This window comes from Nomia melanderi, chromosome 3 (genome assembly GCF_051020985.1).
Source record: "Nomia melanderi isolate GNS246 chromosome 3, iyNomMela1, whole genome shotgun sequence".
NCBI lineage: Eukaryota > Metazoa > Arthropoda > Insecta > Hymenoptera > Halictidae > Nomia > Nomia melanderi.
The window spans coordinates 20,906,978-20,925,090 of NC_135001.1; the positions used below are offsets into that span (position 1 = coordinate 20,906,978).

General features: G+C 39.6%; 3 protein-coding genes and 1 long non-coding RNA gene across 10 annotated transcripts in view; 2 read left to right on the plus strand and 2 right to left on the minus strand.

Annotated features, from left to right (window-relative positions):
• The window catches only part of HnRNP-K (Heterogeneous nuclear ribonucleoprotein K), a 199,976-nt gene extending 188,119 nt beyond the window's left edge, over positions 1-11,857 (minus strand). Inside the window, exon 1 of one of the 3 annotated variants that reach the window (XM_076365867.1) lies at positions 11,720-11,857. The gene's annotated coding sequence lies outside the window, so the exon portion shown is untranslated. The remainder of the gene's footprint in view (positions 1-11,719) is intronic. The other 2 variants (XM_076365871.1, XM_076365870.1) reach the window with 2 other exon arrangements.
• Positions 604-8,672, plus strand: LOC143174368 (uncharacterized). Of its 4 annotated transcripts, XR_012998220.1 has the most exons (6): positions 605-1,260; positions 1,852-1,940; positions 2,052-2,236; positions 2,302-2,364; positions 2,579-2,695; positions 8,145-8,672. It is a non-coding gene; the product is annotated as an uncharacterized LOC143174368 (long non-coding RNA). The 4 variants fall into 4 exon arrangements; XR_012998219.1 differs by having other exon boundaries at positions 604-1,260; positions 2,052-2,364; XR_012998217.1 differs by having other exon boundaries at positions 604-1,260; positions 2,302-2,695.
• Positions 11,858-12,230: 373 nt separating the features above from the next.
• On the plus strand, positions 12,231-12,911 carry LOC143174346 (uncharacterized). The gene is made up of 3 exons (XM_076365749.1): positions 12,231-12,243; positions 12,288-12,694; positions 12,768-12,911. Exons 1-3 carry the CDS (start codon positions 12,231-12,233, stop codon positions 12,909-12,911), a joined length of 564 nt encoding a protein of 187 aa, XP_076221864.1.
• Positions 12,912-13,079: 168 nt separating this feature from the next.
• LOC116429209 (uncharacterized) lies at positions 13,080-17,910 on the minus strand. 2 transcript variants are annotated; one of them, XM_031981894.2, is made up of 3 exons: positions 17,643-17,910; positions 13,431-13,634; positions 13,080-13,355 (listed from the first exon to the last, which is right to left on the minus strand). In XM_031981894.2, exons 1-3 carry the CDS (start codon positions 17,735-17,737, stop codon positions 13,088-13,090), a joined length of 567 nt encoding a protein of 188 aa, XP_031837754.1. In that variant the 5' UTR covers positions 17,738-17,910; the 3' UTR covers positions 13,080-13,087. The 2 variants fall into 2 exon arrangements, with proteins under 2 accessions (XP_031837754.1, XP_031837753.2); XM_031981893.2 differs by lacking the exon at positions 17,643-17,910 and adding an exon at positions 14,101-15,223.
• Between the last annotated feature and the right edge of the window lie 203 nt (positions 17,911-18,113).

The window sequence follows — 18,113 nt, forward strand, 5'->3', positions numbered from 1 at the left end:
GAAACAAACAAATCGAAACCAGTCATTTCGCCCGGTACGGTATTTCCAGTATTAGAATTCTGCAACGGTAACTAGTTCCAACATTCACAAGGAAAGCACGTCAATTAATTGTCAAACCGACGAGAAACGAAAATGGCAGTCGGGGAGGGGTAGGGCAATAATGACGTAGCATTAAAAAGCAGGAACGGCTCCGAAAATAACGTTGGGGGCAGGGGTTCGAGCCATCCTTCCTCTTTTCCATTGTTTTCCGCGCGGAGACACGGTGCGTGTCGGTAGCCACGCGTGCTCGCGTGACCGCTTGTACGTGCGTGCGGGCCTCACGCTGCAACCCTTGCCGCCCCCCGAGATCCGCCCCCGGCCGGCGGTTCTCTGTCGTGGACGGAGAGCCACGCGTGTGCCGGTGGCTAATGTTTGCAGTCACAAGTTGGAAAGTTTTGTGACGGTAACCCCGAACGACCGGTTGCCCCGGTAACGCTTTGTTGTGCCATTGTGTCCACCGCGGAGGGGAAGGAACCACCCCTCTCGGCCCACCTCCACCTGAGCTCGACCTAACCCCGCGGCTTGACCTAGCCCAAACCGTGCTCCGTCCGTCTACCGCCCCCTCCTCTGCCTCTTCGCGGCCGGAGAACGGACGAGACGGGGTTGCATTTCCCTTGAAACTGTCCGCCCGTTTCCCGGGGGATGTTCGATTGCGCGGCTTCCCGAATTATGAATGATGGGGATCGATGCGGTGGATACTCGCGGTTCGTTGGCCAGAGCAGTCGGAAACGAGAGAAACTCGGAAAGGAACTTGAAAAGAAACTTCGAGGACGACAATGTGGACAGGACTGACAGACCACGTGAATTTTGTACAGAGCAGCGATGTACACATCCTTGACGTCGGTCAGTTCGATTGCTGTATCAGATTTTGTCCTTGATTTTGTCGGAACGAGGGGTGGTTGGCGAAAAGGAATTATGGACGAAGAGAACGAAGGAGAGGTTTAATGTATGGTGAATCGAGAAGCAAGCTTTTAAGAGGAAATTGAATAAAGGGAAATGGCAGAGACATGGAGGAAGCTCTAGAGAGTTGTGAATAATGAAGACTATCTCCGAGGAATTATGAGTGAAGAGCAACTGGAAGTACTTGAAGTAGGGGATATGAATTAAACCTGGAAGTTATAGTTATTGGGCAAGTGTGAAACGCTGAGAGTAAGATGGAGAAATATAACGGAGATTAGGCGATGGTAATGAAGAAGGATGAAGCAACTGGACTCCGAATTGGTGAGTGTTTTAACCCTTTGAACTCTGTAGGCTCCAATACTGCACCAGTTGTAATATTAAATATTTTGAATCTTAAAGAAACTACCCTAAAATTATTAGATTTTCCACACATCCAAATTTTCTCATTGTCGCTAGGAATACTATAAAAATTTCTAGAATTTCTCATTTTCGCTAAGAATACTATAAAAATTAGTTGCAGTTGATAGATTACAAAACAACCTGGACTGCTAAGGGTTAAAATATATTTCGAATACTATAAGTGTGATACGCTGATGGTCGTTCATGGAAACAATTTTTACTGAGAGATTAATACTAAAACTAGCAGAGGGATCAAATGACTCAAGCCCGATGTCTTCTTTTTGCAATAATTAGAAAGGTAACAAATGTTTCTCTGAGAAATTATTAAAGAAATTCATTTGGCTCTACGCAAATTGAATTGTAAATCAATTAAAGTCTGAACTGATGCACTCTTGGAGTTTCTATAGCGAAATTTTCAAAAGTCCATTGAAGTGCTCGGTAGTTTTAGTGTTAAAAGCGTGAGGCTACAGATCTTTTCAAACGAATAGAGAACTATAACGTTTCTCTTTTCAGCGTTTCCTAAAAGCAACAGATTCCTCGGTTACGTCACAGCACTGTTGATTGTATAACTGATAAGCCGGAATCTATTCCTCATTTGCAAGGTAAGAATGGATCCGTTGTTAACTGCCTCTAAACCGCACGCATACGGATCGATCTGAATAGCACAATGGTATGGGCAACAACGTAATCAGTGATTTAATTACGACACGCAGGCCAAACGCTGTCGGGAGCAGTTAACATTGCGAGAAAATAATGCGAGCGTTCCAGCGGTGAAGAAAACGCGAGAGGGACAAAAGGAAGTCGCGAACAAACGTCGGATAGTCGGTGATGAATTGACAGAATTATAGAATTTATCGATCGTTGCGGCTGGCTCGCTAATGGCCACCACATAATCAAGGTTATTACAGGCTCAAGCCTGAATCAATTAACAGATGGAAGCAATATTAGTGTTTGGAATTACAGGTCGTTGGAATTGGTTCTGCTTCGACGCCGATAATTCGAGGAAAAAGTGGCTGCTCGTCGAAGGTTTGAAGATCGATTAGAAACCGATATGTTTTGTCACTTTTTATTGTCGTTCATTGATTTTATTTCGAACGCGAGATCATGTCTTACGAGTACTGCATTTTTATACGAAAATACTGTGTATTCTTGCATTAAATCATTCCTTCTAATGGGATCAAGAGGATCCCACCAAAAGCACGTAAGATCATCCCCTACAACCCTCTTTCATCCCCTTCAGGACAGCTAAGCCTTCCTCCGAAATCTTCTTCCCGGAATTCTCAATCATAACGCAGTAATGTGCGAGGCATTTCACGATGAAAGAAATACCAGGAAAATCTGCAATGTTTGCTCAAAGGTAAGTAGAATCAGTGAGCAATGAACAGACGCTTTAACCAACTTCTAGGCGGTAAACGGTGACGAAATTTCGTTGAAAACAACTAACGCATTTGAGATCATTTAACCCTTTACACTCAGTCACCACTTGATTTCATGTAATAAAACTATAAAATGAAATATTGGGATAAAAAGCTTTGTTTCTCAATTCACTTGCAATTTTTCTTCAAGTTAACCCTCTATAGGCTCACGTGACTTTGAAGTCACACATACCGGGTTAAATTGATTTATTTAATTTTTTATTGCAAAATGACGAACGACATTAAATAATTAACTTAAACTTTTGTACACACAGGCATTTACGTTCAACGTCAGTGTAACTTCAAAGTTACAAAATATATTCGTTACAATGAAATTATTAAAACTACTGAATACATTGTTAATCTGTGTTTATATGTTGATATTTATTAATTTCACACTGCATGCATTTCATTACAATCACGAAACAAAATTCGGCCCATAGAGGGTTAACTTAAAAAATATCGTCTGTCTAGTTAGAAAATGTTAAATATTTCGATCAAAATACTAAAAGGGTTAACTGTGTGCACTCCAGAGGCGATTCTCAGTCATCGATTCAACGCAGAAAAATTACAACAGGTGAGATTCAATATTAAATGTCCTGTAACGTGTCGACACGTTCGAGTAAAATAATTATTTTCCTTAATGTATGCAAGATCGTACTTTGTATTAGTTGGAGAAAAGATTATCGGTTTCGTCAGAGAATAATGAATATTTATAACGGAACACGTTCTCGAGTCCAAATGATAAATCGCGACTAACGAATCGTTCGCCTTTTAAAGTTCCTAGCTTAACCCAGTTTCTAATGAACACTGTATAATTATCACCCTGTTTATATTTCTATCGCGATTGTCAGGGAACCTTTCGAGCGAAGATCGCGAGATAACGCGTCCCGATACGAGGAAAAACGTGTTGAACTGATAACGGCGTGCGATTCAACACGCGCGGCGAAAATAATCGGTCTCGAGCCACACTGGAACCTCGATTGTCCAATGTAGTTTGATGACTAACAGTCAAGAGTAATAGATGTTAGAACGGAAGCTTGTCAATCCTTTTCCGACGAAAATTCTTCAAAACATGCGAAACCTTCATCAGATTAAGCTAAATAATACACAAATTGCTTAATTAACCCTTTGCAGACGAATGTCGGCATTTCGAGATGAAACGTTCATATTTGGAAGACTGAGTCGGAGGCGAATGATTCAATTACTCGGACAGCAAGAGATTGGCATGTAGTTTCTGTTTTTGCCATTTAAGCAGTCAATATAATTTAGCTTCATCTGTCGAAGGTTTTCTACATTTCAAAGAATCTTCGTCCGCAAAGGGTTAAGTTTTATACGACGCATCAATATGTGAAACATTTATATAAAACAGCTTTGTTTCCTAATTCATGTATGTTTTCTCATCAATTAGTTTCAAAGAACATCATCTGTATCCCATCAGAAAATGTTGCATATTTCTAGTGCATGAAATGAACTTCTCATGTTGAATCTTTCTTTTTTGTTAAAATCTGAAATGAACCCGTCTTCAATTTTGGCCAGATCAGGCAAATACCCCACTGCGCGCCTATAACATATAATTTAGCTTCATCTGTCGAAGGTTTTCTACATTTCAACGAATCTTCGTCCGCAAAGGACGAATTATTCCGATGCTCGCATAGGAATACATATCGATGCTATTTTTCGAGAAACAATTGCTCCCACTGTTCTCCCTTCCCAATTTACCAGACCGTCTTTTGTTCAAATCTTTTAAGCAGATGCTGCTTCCGTTAGTTTGAAACTGTCTTTCGCTGCCTTCCTGCGTCACTCGCCCGCGCCAACCTAACGATGCGATAAATATGCGGCCGGCAAAGTGTTAATCGAGGTCCCGCTGTAATTCGGAAGTAAACGTCGCCACGCCGCGGATCGATGAGGAAGAGCCCCTCTTGTTGCGGATGGGCCACGTCCGCATCGATTCTCGGAACGGGACACCGTCCGCCCCCCGAACGCCGATCGTTCGATCTTCCGCTCCCCGCGATAAATTCGCGGCGAAACTTCCAGGCGAATCACGTACCGCGGATGAAACAAGCAATCATACGACGCCGCCTATCACTCTCTCGAGTGAACGTGCAATTTAACGCCGATCGACTCGAGATAAACATTATTAACCCATTCTTTCGCGAGTAACTAAGTTTACGGGACACCTGGCAAGTTATGGGGGATATTGATTCTATTGTGGTTCTGGGTTTAACTAGACAATTGAAATGTTATGCAGGGTTTACGTACGATCTCAAGAACAAAGCAATTTTATTTCAATATTTTTTGAGTTGAGTTAGACGAGGTAGAATATTAAATATCAAATTTTAGAGTTTTACTGTGTGAAATTAGGTGATGAGTGAGAGTCACTAAGGAAACCTTTGCACTCGAAAAATTTGTCACTAGAAATATTCAATTTATTTTTATGGGATATAGACGACATTTTTTTAAACTAACTTGACGAGGCATTTATTGGCAAAATTTCATTTAACACTAGAACTACCAAGCATTTAATTTAAAATTGCAACAATAGATTATTCTCCATTTCTTCAGATATTCATTATAGTACTCAAATGAAACTATTTTCAAAATCATTACGAATATTCGACGCTTTTAAGATACAATTCCGAAACAAAAAAACCGAAACCGGTCATTTTGACTGTTACGGTAGTTCTAATATTAACCCTTTGCACTCGAGAGGTGACTCTCAGTCACCACTTGATTTGATTTGCAAAATTATAAAGTCTTATATATAATACTAAGCTCTGTATGATGCATCAATATATGGAATATTGAAATAAAATAACTTTCCTCCTTAATTTATATACGTTCCCTCTTTAATTAGTTTCAAAACATCGTCTGTATCTCATCGAAGAATACTGAATATTTCTAGTGAAAAACTTTCGAGTGCAAAGGGTTAATCTAAATTTCCCAAATTTCGGGAACCAATTGGTAAATCTGATGCAACGATGGTGCAACTTAGAATGAGTTTTTAAATTGTCATAAGAACAATAGATAGTATCAGTAGGCAGATAATATTTTTGCTCCGATTACTGTATCTCATTATTTGCACCTGCGCATTCAAATATAACATTGCATAATCAAGCACGGGAAATGTTCGTGGAAGAGAATAGGAAAAATTCCAGTTCCCCGAAGCGGAATTTGTCGCGTAACCGTCGGCTCACCTTCGATTATACGAATTTCTCCGTCGGCTCACCTTCGATTATACGAATTTCTCCGTTGTATCACAACACGATAGGAGCACCCGTAACTCAAGGACACGCTCGTTAGCGCATAAAAGCGCTAATCCACAACCTCGACGGATTACGTGGCTTTTCGACTAGCCGGGGGAGCGTGTTTCGTCGCGAAACCTATTCGTCTACCGATTCAAATTGCATAATCATCGGTCTCCTACGGTAAACTGTTTACTCCGCGTCCTATTATCCGTTTATTAAAGGAATCTATCGTTTCCACGCGCGCGGGAATGAAAAGGAGCTACAGGCAAACAAGATACGTGTAGAATAGTCGATGTAAAATGTCTTAACCCTTTGCACTCGAGTTTTTCATTAGAAATATTTTAACGTCTCTCGATGAGATAGAGAGGGTATTTTGTGAAACTAACTCGACGAGAAATCACACTTACATCGAGGGACGAAGCTATTTTGTTTGAATATTTCTCAAATCGATGCATTACACGAAGTTTGACATTAAATATCGCATTCTATAGTTTCACTGTGTCGAATCAAGTGGTGACTGAGTGTCACCTCTCGAGTGCAACGGGTTAATAATAGGAAACTTGAAAGGATTTGTGATTGACTAGTTGCAAGGGTATAATTTACTAGTGCTCTTATTTTCAATATAATCAACGAAGAAAAATTGCTAGCACTTCCTATCAACCAATCAGTTTTCAGAGTAATTTTTTCATTCTTCCCTCGTCAACGTTGTATTGTTACAATACTTATTTGTGACTTAGCATTCCAAATATGAGAATTTCATCTCGAAATGCCGACATTCGTCCGCAAAGGGTTAAAAGATAGTTTGCAAATAGCAACGTGAACGATTCTTTTTACTAATATTGAAAATAATATAATCTATCTTAAAAATATCTCGACGAAGAAGCACGCTTCGAATAAAACTGTCGTCGAGTTAACATTAACGATTTTCCAGTCAAAAAATTCAACCCGTGTTATTTATAGACTTATATCTGACCTATAAGTTAAGCATTGCTAAAAGATAAGCAATATTTTATCTTGGCTCCGAAGAATGTATAATTTCGCTATTCATTCGTTCACACTCGAAATCTGCATAACGAGTCAGGCTCGTTATTTTAATACAACGAGTTAACGGCTTTGCGGATACAGAGAAATGAAATTCCTCGAGAATAATGAACTGTAATACGACCAATCGATACACTGTTCCCGTTTATAACTAAGTGAATTATTTCCCTGAATAATTTGGAAATTCTCTGATTGTTAACCCAGGTTCGCCTCTTGTATTCCCATGGTGACTGAAGTAATTTCGTTTCACATTTTGTTCTAGTTTTCCAATTTCCATTGTCCATGTCACTGTTAACAGTGACACTAAAGATTGTATAAATATTATAGGTTTGAAATATTAATAATTAAATTTGTACTCGAGGGCTCCGATGCAGAGATTAAAATTTGCAATTACAAACTGTAAAATTTTGTTATTGAATATACTACAACATTTATATCTATAATCGATAGGAAACAGTAAGATACGTCTATGAGTCTTTTCATGCGCGTATTATTTATTTATATGTTAATAGGTTTTTTGTATTAACCCTTTGCACTCGAGAGGTGATTCTCAGTCATTTCATTTGATATAAAAAAATTACAAAGTGTTATACATAATATAAAAAAATTACAAAGTGTTATATGTAATATAACAAAATTACAAAGTGTTATATGTAATATAACAAAATCACAAAGTGTTATACATAATATAACAAAATTACAAAGTGTTGTATATAATATTAAGTTCCCCATAATGCATCAATATGTGAAATATTTCTATAAAACAGCTGTTTCTTATTTGATGCACGTTTCATTAGTTCGTTTCAAATAACGTCCACGTTTCATCGAAAAACTGTCGAATGATTCTAGTGAAAAGCTTCCGAGTGAAAAGGGTTATTACTTCGAGGTGCTGGTAATGTCAATGAGAAACAGCTTCGAGTTAAAAAATTCAGCGGCCGATGAAACAGGAAACCGTCATAATCGAGTGAAGCGAAGAATTATAAATAAATAATAACCCCTTGCACTCGGGACTCTCAGTCGCCACTCGATTCGATACAGCAAGAAGAACTTTCGAGTGGAAAAGGTTGACGGTCTAATGAACGTTGAATCCTCATTGTTCTAGAAAACCTCGGCTAGATGTAGCACCGTGTCGCTCGCTGTCCAACAACAACACGAGACACTGCCGCCGGAGGAAAAACATTATGCAAGAGCGCACATGATAACGCGGCCATTGTGTCACTTATTACGGAACGGTTTCTCCCGTGCACTTGCGCGTCTCCCGGAATGAACTTCGAGCTGGACAATTCACAACCGTCTGGCGGACAACGATGAGACTATCGAGATTCGATTTCGATAAAATCGAGTGACGATCGAGAATTCGTCAGTAAGAGTAAAATAAACAGATAACTGACCGACAGTTTAAATACGAACTTTTAATCAGAAATAATCGATAAAGAGGTCGTAAATAAAAAAAAACAAAACACTTTTAACTAGGTAGATATAATCGAAACGATCGTTACGATAAACCGTTAACGGTGAATTCGATGTTAACCTTTGCACTCGGAAGTTTTTCGCTAGAAATATTTCAACATTTTCTGATGAGATAAAGACGATACTTTGTGAAATTAATTCGAAGGGAAATTATGTGTATGTTGAGGAACAAAGTGATTTTATTTCAATGTTTTTTGAATTGACTTTGAATAGTAATACTCATTCTTTGATAACAACGGCAAATGATGTTGAAAATAATTATTGATGATTTGGTGTTACAGTAGTTATATTACGCTATGATCTAGCTACTTATGTTATTAAATATTTTTAATTAAAATCAAGCTTCTTATTGTAACTGTTCTTCGGCAATTTGGAAGCTCCAGTCATCGTGGCAAAGTGTTAAATATCAAATTTTAGAGTTTTACTGTATGAAATCGGATGGTGAGTGAGTCACCCTCGAGTGCAAAGGGTTAAAACTGTTTCTAAGAGTTAAAATATTTGTTGGTTTATACTGAAAATTTAGACGCGTTTAGCGTGTTACAATTAGCTTGCAGTCTTCTAGACAATCTGCTTTAATTTTTCTATGACTTAAATGTGATTGGTGTCGGTCTAAAATTATATAGAATTGAAGATGAACTTTACATTGCGTACCGGATAATTTTCAGAAAACTGAATTGTAATGGCAATTTTCACTGTCCACTTATATTACTATACTTAGAAAACTCAGATATCATATTGTTGTGTAATATATTTTAAATAGACATTTAAATCAATTCGAATCGAATTTAATATTTGTTTAGATTCTGTGTTGAAATGTCGTGAAATTTTCAGCGAAATCAACTTATATCACTATATATACAAAAACTCAGATATCATATAATTATGTAATATATTTTAAATAGATAATCAATTCAAATTAAATTGTATATTTTTCCAAAACTGTGGTAATCAGCGAAATTGCATAGCTAAGTGTCTTTATATAAAAACGAGATTTCACGTCACCAGTACGCAATGTATTAACGTGTCATACGCTGTAAGAATATTTTCCAGAATATCTTTGTATGTCACGAAAGCCTGAAATTCCGCAGTCTATTGATCAAAGAGGGGCTCGATTTATCGCGGGTAATAGACGTGAGGCGTGTGCGTGTATATACTTACGTTTATACGAATAGAAGTCTGCGGGCGCGTTCAATCGTGACAAGATACAGTGTACGTTATTTTAACCGTTTGGATGCTAAACAACTTTCACGGATATTTACCAAAAATGCGGAAGTGATTGGGGTGTATGCAAAAAAATTAATAAGAGTAGTTATCTAATGAGATCACAAATATTGTGTTACAAAAAAATATCAAAAAATAACATTTATTCAAATAAATTTACTTTGATTTATTTCTTGGAAAACATAGTAAGAAAATTATAATTTATACTGATAAACAGAAGCGCCTTTGAGCGCAAATTAACCCTTTGAACTCTGTAGACTCCAATATTGCACCAGTTGTAATATTAAATATTTTAATGAATAAGAAGACTACCTTAAGATATACAAAGTTTGTACTGAGGAGGGAATTAAAGGTCTAAGAAATAACATTGTCAATTTTCAGTAGGACCACCATCAAAATTGATAGTAGTTGCTGACACTATGAAACCACCTGGAGTGCTAAGGGTTAAATTACTTTAAAAAAATATCATCTATAATCTCATAAAAATAAACTGAATATTTCTAGTGACAAATTTTTCGAGTGCTAAGGGTTAAATTACTTAAAAAAAATATCATCTATAATCTCATAAAAATAAACTGAATATTTCTAGTAACAAATATTTCGAGTGCAAAGGGTTAAAGACTCCTAACCTCGAATATATTAAACCCTGCCTCTTCGAAACCGCTGCAAAGTATGCAAACGCGCGGTAAACTTCCGGAATTCAGTAATCAGTGACGCGACGCGCGGAAAAAATAAATACAAGGTTTAACGTTGTTATCGGACTCGGTGATCGCTCACATATTCGAATAATTAACAGAGTCGAACGGTTCGTTACATCTGATTCGCGCCGCTCGAACGAAAGGGAGACGAAAGCGGCTGCAATCGATAATCATTTACAAATATTAATTCAGGCCCGATCAATCGCGTCCACCGTCGTCCCCGCTAACAAGGGATACACAATCGAGCGGCATTGTACGAGAGAACCAGCTAGCTAGCCAGCGGCGCCGAGCAGACAGCAAGCCACGGCTATGTAAATCCAGTTCTTATCTGCCGCGACGGCGATAACGCGTATAAAAATATCGGTGATTCGTTTGCATCCGTGTGCAGCCCGTTTATCGTTCGCGCGACGCCAGATGACGTGAAAAGAAAATAAAGGATCCCGACACCGGCGTCCACGGACGCATCGAACACGTTCCAGCTAGTCATGGACGGGCAAATCTACACCTTGACCGTTACGCTGACGAGTCCCGTTCAACCGTCGACGCTGAGTTCGCAAACGAAAAGCGTACGAAGCCTACGGTTCGGTTCCCTGCTCGTCTCGTTTAAAAAGTTACTATAGCAATGTGTACCCCTAGAACTCTGAACTCTAGTGAATTTTTTTGCTGTACACAGCTCGATTCGTACGCATTAACGTTGCTTTCCTTCACGCAGATATTGCGAAACATTGAGTAAATTCCAGAAAAACATCGGTATTTTCTGTCGACCGCTCGAATATTCCTGAATATTATTTAACGAAGTTATTCGTTTAAATGTCAAGACGAGAGTCTCGACGCCGATGCGAATCGGAGCGCGTTATTTAAATAAAGTACGGTCCACTTCGGCGGACAGAGTCGCATGGCCGAAATTATTGACTGGGCACGGGGGTCAAGCAGAAAAATCCGCGGCGCAATATCGGCGCTGGAAAAACGGCGAGCTCGTAAATCGCCCATAACCTCAACGTTACGCCGACGCTTTCGAGCGAGCCGAGTCGTTCGCTCTCGAAATTCCGACGAGACCTTGTGGGAAATTCGACTCGGACGAGGTCCGAACGGCCCGTGTACACACGGCTTGACCACGCGCACGGGAGAGGGCTGACTAGACGCGCGAGGGTCGGAAACTAACCCCCAAAAAATGTACACGTACTTCCCACCGGGACGAGGCGATTTACGTGTTAAACGATCGCGAATAATGGCGCGCGCGTACCGCGCACCGCTCGCTCGCCAACGGGGAACGGAATTTTCGACTTACCCGATGCGTAGAGGAATTCCAGAACTCGGTAACACCGGATCAATTCCCACTCACAAACACGAGACTTAACAGCAATCACGGTACAATGGCGAACAGCGGCCGCGTAGCGGGGACTGAGCTAATACTCTTGCCATCTAGCGACCGTTACGGCAAATTATCGGCAAAAAGGGGCGATCCGATTGGCCCGCGCCGACCAATGAGGGAACGGCGTCCGTTTAGGCGGGAACCGCTTGGCGCGACGTCGGCCATGTTGTTTTGCTGGTTCAAACAGGGCGAGGGGCTACAACAAAAAAAATGGATCACGATAATGGGAACGTTGACGACACGAAGATCGGTATTACAGATTGAGAATAACTATTGATTTTAATACTCTGCTATGGGGAATATTTGTTTCCCTGTATTTTCTATGATAAATGTGTTTATGGGTAAAGAAGAATGGAATTGTTCCAATCAATTGCTGATCAATGTTTTTGTCTTTTATTCTTACCTGTTATATGTATTCTATTGTACCATGTGCCTTTATGGTATGCAGAACACGTTGTTATTATCAAAATGCATGTTTAAACAGTGACGAAATATGATGACGATCAGGGAGCTTTAAATTACTGTGATTTTCGTCAAGTGGATAAAGAAATAGAAAATATCAAGTTGAATATACAGGAATCTCGTGATGAGTATATGTCTGTAGAAACAGAGATTTGCGAAGTGAACCAATTGAAAGATAAAGGATTGTTTATATTAAAGGACACAGAAAGAAAATATAAAGAGTTACAGGAAGAGATGAAACAAATTCATTGTGAATATATAGAATGTGTTAAAAGGGTAAACTCTTATGACAAAGTTGTTCATAATAAAATTGAATCTCTGACGTTGCAAAGGGATAACTTGAAGAAAGAACTGGAAGAGCTGCAGGAACGTACAGAAGACAACAGTAAAAAATTAGAAGAAATTAAGAAAGCAATCGTTATTCAAGAAGTATGTCCACATATATTTCAACAGATCTTCAACGGTTTTATTCATTAAATTTATGTAGAATACTTTCCTTTAGAAAAAGAATATGGCGCTGCTTCGAAAATTAAAGAAAATGGCGAGCAGGAAGAAACTATCACCAGACATGAGGGAACAAATAAATGCAGTGTTTAGTGACTCTAGAATCACTAAAACGAACGTCCCTAATCAAACTATCATATAAAGAAGATACGGTACTAATTACATATCCTTATTTACAATATCCTAATCCTGAGATAAAAACTCTACTAATTATTTAATAAAATCTCAATTCTTCATCCCGCGCGGATATTATCTTCTATGTACATATTTATACACACTCCTTGTGCAATTACTATAATTGCAATGCCTCATCATTGCTTATTCATGTTCCAGGAACTTCAAACATTCCTCTAGATACTCCAGCCTGTTCTGTAACAATTCAATTGCGTTCGGCGTTCTATTCAATGATCGCGTTATGGTGTCGTGTAGGGCGTTTATTTTCGACCTCCTGTCCGAAATATTCTTCATTAACGTTGCATTCTCTTCCTCCATTTCGTTCACTTGTTTCTCAAGCAGCTCGCTTTCTTCCTTGATCGTCTGCGCGTCCAAGGATCTCAAATGCAGAGCCACGTTCCCCGGTGGTCTCCTGAAACAGCGAGAACTCTGTTAACGACAGGAAAACGCATAAAAATTCCAACAATTAAGTACTCCTACAACTCACCAAGCCTCTCCATGTACAGAGGAGTCCGCGTCAGTCAATTTTGCAACTTTCTCCAGTGATTCCTGTAAACTGCCTTCGCTCAATATATTTTCCAAGTCGTCGATCATGCCATCCTGCAGTTCCTTGATCATAGCCGCGTGCAGCTTCTGCGCAACGTTCGGTTTCGATTTCAATATCGTGAGAATGTCGGAAAAGGTCTCCTTACTGTAACAAAAATTTCAGCTGTCGATCAGTTGCCCGAAAACTCCGAAGCGGTAGCAATTACATGGAAAAGATAACCGTATACCATTATTCCCTGTTTAAAAGGTATATTAACCTCTGTTACGACATAATGGCCCGTGACGCAATCAGAGTTTCCGTTACACATACATCAACACACGTTCACCACGAGCCGAGAATTCTAATCCTACACTTAACGCTCAAACATCGATGGCTTTTAAGAAAATTAAAATTCTATTATGCAAACTAACATTTGCTCTATCGAATTTCTCTTAGCCGCTGGCTAAACCTGTTAACTTAAACGTGTAACAGTAAAAATAACAGATTACTTCAATTTTCACCATGTGCTGTCTAACTTCAGCAATTTCTACAATTCTGTATTGTCTCGTTCCTTTGTAATGGTTCAAATTTTTCAATGGATATTAATTTTTTGAACATTATTTAGTAATACCTCAAGTCGATCTTCATTTGTGCAATTATGCGAATACGCATTGCAGTTTTGAAGCTACAATTTTCGCGATTTGTATAAACGAACATGCAGTTCTCCAGTAACAATAGAATAAAGTATAGAATAAATGTCCGTAAATCTGGTGTAAATATGAACACAAATTTCATAAGAATGTTTTATTAAAACGCGAACGGTAGCGTCGAATTTGCGGAGGGATCTAATATGTACGCGGTGTTGCGTGCTAAGGCAGCTCGAGCGAAAAACGTTCCTTTTATGCCAAACACCTGGCCAGGTAAACGTGTACTTCCGTGAACGATCCACACGGTGTTCGGGCTCTCTCTCTCTCTCTCTCTCTCTCTCTGTGTGCGCTGCAGCGGCTCCGCTATCGTCCGGAATCAAATTTTTTCTTTGTTTACCGCACACAAAGAAGACCTCGTCGCGGTTGAATGGGGAGAACCAGTATGTCCCGGCAACCGAATCCAGTTTTGTAGTATTATAATAAGCATACAATGGCAACACGTAATCATGTTGCACAATTTCCGGTATATATTTTTCGTGCGTCATGCGTTGATTAATAAACGCAAATAGCCCCCTTTCCGTAATCGTGAAAGTATCGATTCTATAAGCAATTTTATTTATTAACGGATGTTACACTCCATAGAAACATATAACACATTGTTGCTGAGAAAAAAAAATATTGATTGCCTCTTGCTTTCTAAAATCGCTGGTTACATAAATACACCATGTATACAGGATCTTAAATAAACGTTACAAAATTTCCAAGTACAAGTTTATCTAGACAATAAAATTGAGGATTGCCAAAGGTACACAATATATTTTACATTGACACAAAACATGAGCCATTATCGGCGGCCATGCTGGCGTACTGCTAGTTGTGAAACGATCCTCGAATCGGAACTTTCTCGAAAGATAATCATTGTAATTTAAAATGTAATTTAAGATCAGTACGATCGATCTAAAGCTTCGTGAACTATTTTGACACAGATAATATCTCGGAAAATATATTAACGGTCGACAGCGAAATGTCGACGGTTTATGAATAATTCCTTCTCTCGCTGCGCATTATCGTTCTCGTGGGAACCGCGTGGAATTACGAGAATAAAGGCAACACCTTCGATTTTTCCCTCCGTTGTTGTTTCACGCGCACCCGATCAGGCCGGGACTGGTGCAATTTGATATTAACGCTACATATTTGCATTAGTCCGGACCTAACCGAGCGTGCCAATTTCCGCTCGATTTCTTCTCGAACGCGCCTCCGCCTGGTCAGAAGTTCCTGTGAAAATGGAAGAATATTCGACGATTCAGATTTCACATTAACCTTGCCGCTGTAAATAATTCGCTACTTCAATAAGCTCGTCGTTGCTAGTAAAAACTTACTAAACAAATATTTACGAAAACATTACCTACAGCGTCGCAAAAACGCAATTGAATCCGTTGAATATTTCATCGTGCAGCGTAAATAATATCGCAATACAAACAAACGCGCGCAGTATCAACCGAGCGACCAAGGAAAAATATCCAACTAGAAACACTGAATAATAAAGCGAAGGAAAAAAAACGACGACGAATTTTGTGCGTAACGATAACGATATCGGCAACGAAAATTCTGTTGCAAAGTCGATCGAGGCCGAGCGCGTAATGTCCGTCGACCGGTGTTCCGTTCGTCGCCGAATTATTCTAACGTGGGAATAACGGAGAGCAGAAGCACGCACGATCTCTGCGACACGCACTGCACGAATGATGGGAGCCGGCCGAACACGATGGTGACCGCGCACCAGGGGCCCTTTGTTTCCTCGAACACTTCGTGGAATTCCTCGAAGGTCGACTGGTGTGTTGGGTTTCAAAGACCGACAATTTCTGGGAAGCGGAAACCGAATTTTTCAAGGATCGAACTCGAAAATCGCGTCGGCCACCGCCGACGCCGACGCCGGTCACAGCCAGTAACCGGCCGCTAGGAACAGGGCCTGGCAAACGTGTTGTCAGACAATTGCTCGGCCACGTGAACGACCACAAATTAACAGGCGAGTCACAGAGGCCAATGACATCGAGTAACAGCATCGGTCGTTTGGGTCATCGACGACCCGAGCCTCCTCCTCCTTCTCTCCCCTCGGCTGTTGATAAATGAATCGCCGCGGCTCTCTAACCCAGAGTTTTTTCAAGTCTGGGTCACGACCCTTCAGCGAGTCGCCAAATGAATAAAACGAATCGCGACACTCGGAAACATATGTATTTACATAGAACAATTTAGACTGAGATGCAATCAAATTTTCGGTATTGCCTGTGCTACTGGTTAATAGAAATGTTATAAAATATACTGCAATTATTTCTGCTTATTACTGGAACTGATAAATCGTTAATTTGTCTCGCGTATATTGGGTCACGATACAAGATATGCTTGAAGAGACATGGTTAAAAATATTAACCCTTTGAACTCTGTGGGCTCCAATATTGCACCAGTTATATCAAATATTTGTTACGAATCAAAGAAACTAAAATTATTAGATTCTCCACAAATTTTGTGCTGAGACGGAAAATAAAAGATCGAAGGAATGTTATAGCATTTCTCATTTTCAGTAGATGCCATAAAAATTAGTCGCAGTTGCTGATAAATTAGAAAACCAATCTAGAGTGCTAAAGGTTAAACATTCGTGAAGAATCGAAAAGATTTGAAATAATTAACAACGTGATTGATATCGATTATGATGGAATAAAATAAAAAAATTAGCAGCTGAATGAAGAAAATTATAAGCTATTACAGATAAGGAGTTAATGTATTCTCTGATTAACGGTCTAAAACGTGCCATATCACGATTCTGATTGACCACCGGCTTGGTTTGTCGTGTTCGTGTTCCAATCAATATTTATATTCTTAAATATACAAACAATCTTGACCGTGGTCCGCACTTGACACACTTCACGTTGGCAGTACTGTTATTGTATGGGCTTCCACGAAAATAACATAACCAGAAACGCGACTGCACCCTGTCCTAAATAGATGAAGTTCCTAGGAACAATGAATCATGAGCCGTGTGATTCATTCGATATTTCCAATACCGACGACATGCATAAACTCCTATTTCACCCTCCTATTAATGAAACTAACGACAGTCACGCACGTAACGGCGGTATTTTTTACACGGGTAAAACTTTTCACTTTCCTCGATTAAAAGTTTCAGTCGCCTTAGAAAACTACCCCGATAATAACCTCGTCATTGTTTAATTAATATTTTAACAAATGAATACCCTCATCTGTAATATGTAACTTCCTGTCGTACTAAATAATCTCGCGTGTTCGACATTTAAATTTCTAGATTAATCGAATGTGCGCATGCGTTTGTAACGTCTAAAAGAACCGCGACTGGTGAAGCAATACACCCCATAACCTCTAAAATTGACACCATTAGAGCGTACTGTTCGGAACTCGGTATTCCATGTAACGTTTCAAATGGATTTTTGAAAATATCGCAACCGTTAGTGGCATTTGAGAAACTGGTAATCGGAGCTCAAGACACAACGCTACTCACCTAACCGATTCCGCAATGTTTTTGAACCTGTTCGATAGGGCGAGTCGAAATAGAAGAACATTATTCGGGTGCCTGTGCTCTTGATCCTCCTCCATACTCGACGGCGCAACGCGTAATTACTGAATCCTCGAGTTTCGGTAACCGAATATTTCAACGAAAGCTGGCCATAACGGTTCTTGCATTCTACAGAACCCGAACTTCCACTTTCGCGTCTCAAACTGTTGGGAACAATTCGAATCGTTTGAAAGTGTGTCGGTAGGCTCGGCTAGTTCTCAACGCCGTCCGTAGATGGCGGCGTCAGAACCGAAGCCGTTCGAACGAAGCGTTGCCAACCTTTTCCCGGGTAAAACAGTAAATTGGATAACCTGATATTCAAATTCGAAAAAGGGACCCGTCATTTTTCAACTTGGCAAATACATTCAATACCTAACAATGCAATTCAAATAGATTTGATCCCCTTCGACGAATCAA

Bases quoted from the DNA above. Each gene is read 5' to 3' on its own strand.
- LOC143174346 (XM_076365749.1), top strand. The intron at 12,695-12,767 runs GTATGTCCACAT...ACTTTCCTTTAG, and splicing joins AAGCAATCGTTATTCAAGAA to AAAAAGAATATGGCGCTGCT.
- LOC116429209 (XM_031981893.2), bottom strand. From the start codon at position 14,264: ATGAAATTTGTGTTCATATTTACACCAGATTTACGGACATTTATTCTA. The intron at 13,635-14,100 runs GTATTACTAAAT...TTTTTGTTACAG, and splicing joins CAAATGAAGATCGACTTGAG to TAAGGAGACCTTTTCCGACA. The intron at 13,356-13,430 runs GTGAGTTGTAGG...TCGCTGTTTCAG, and splicing joins TCTGTACATGGAGAGGCTTG to GAGACCACCGGGGAACGTGG.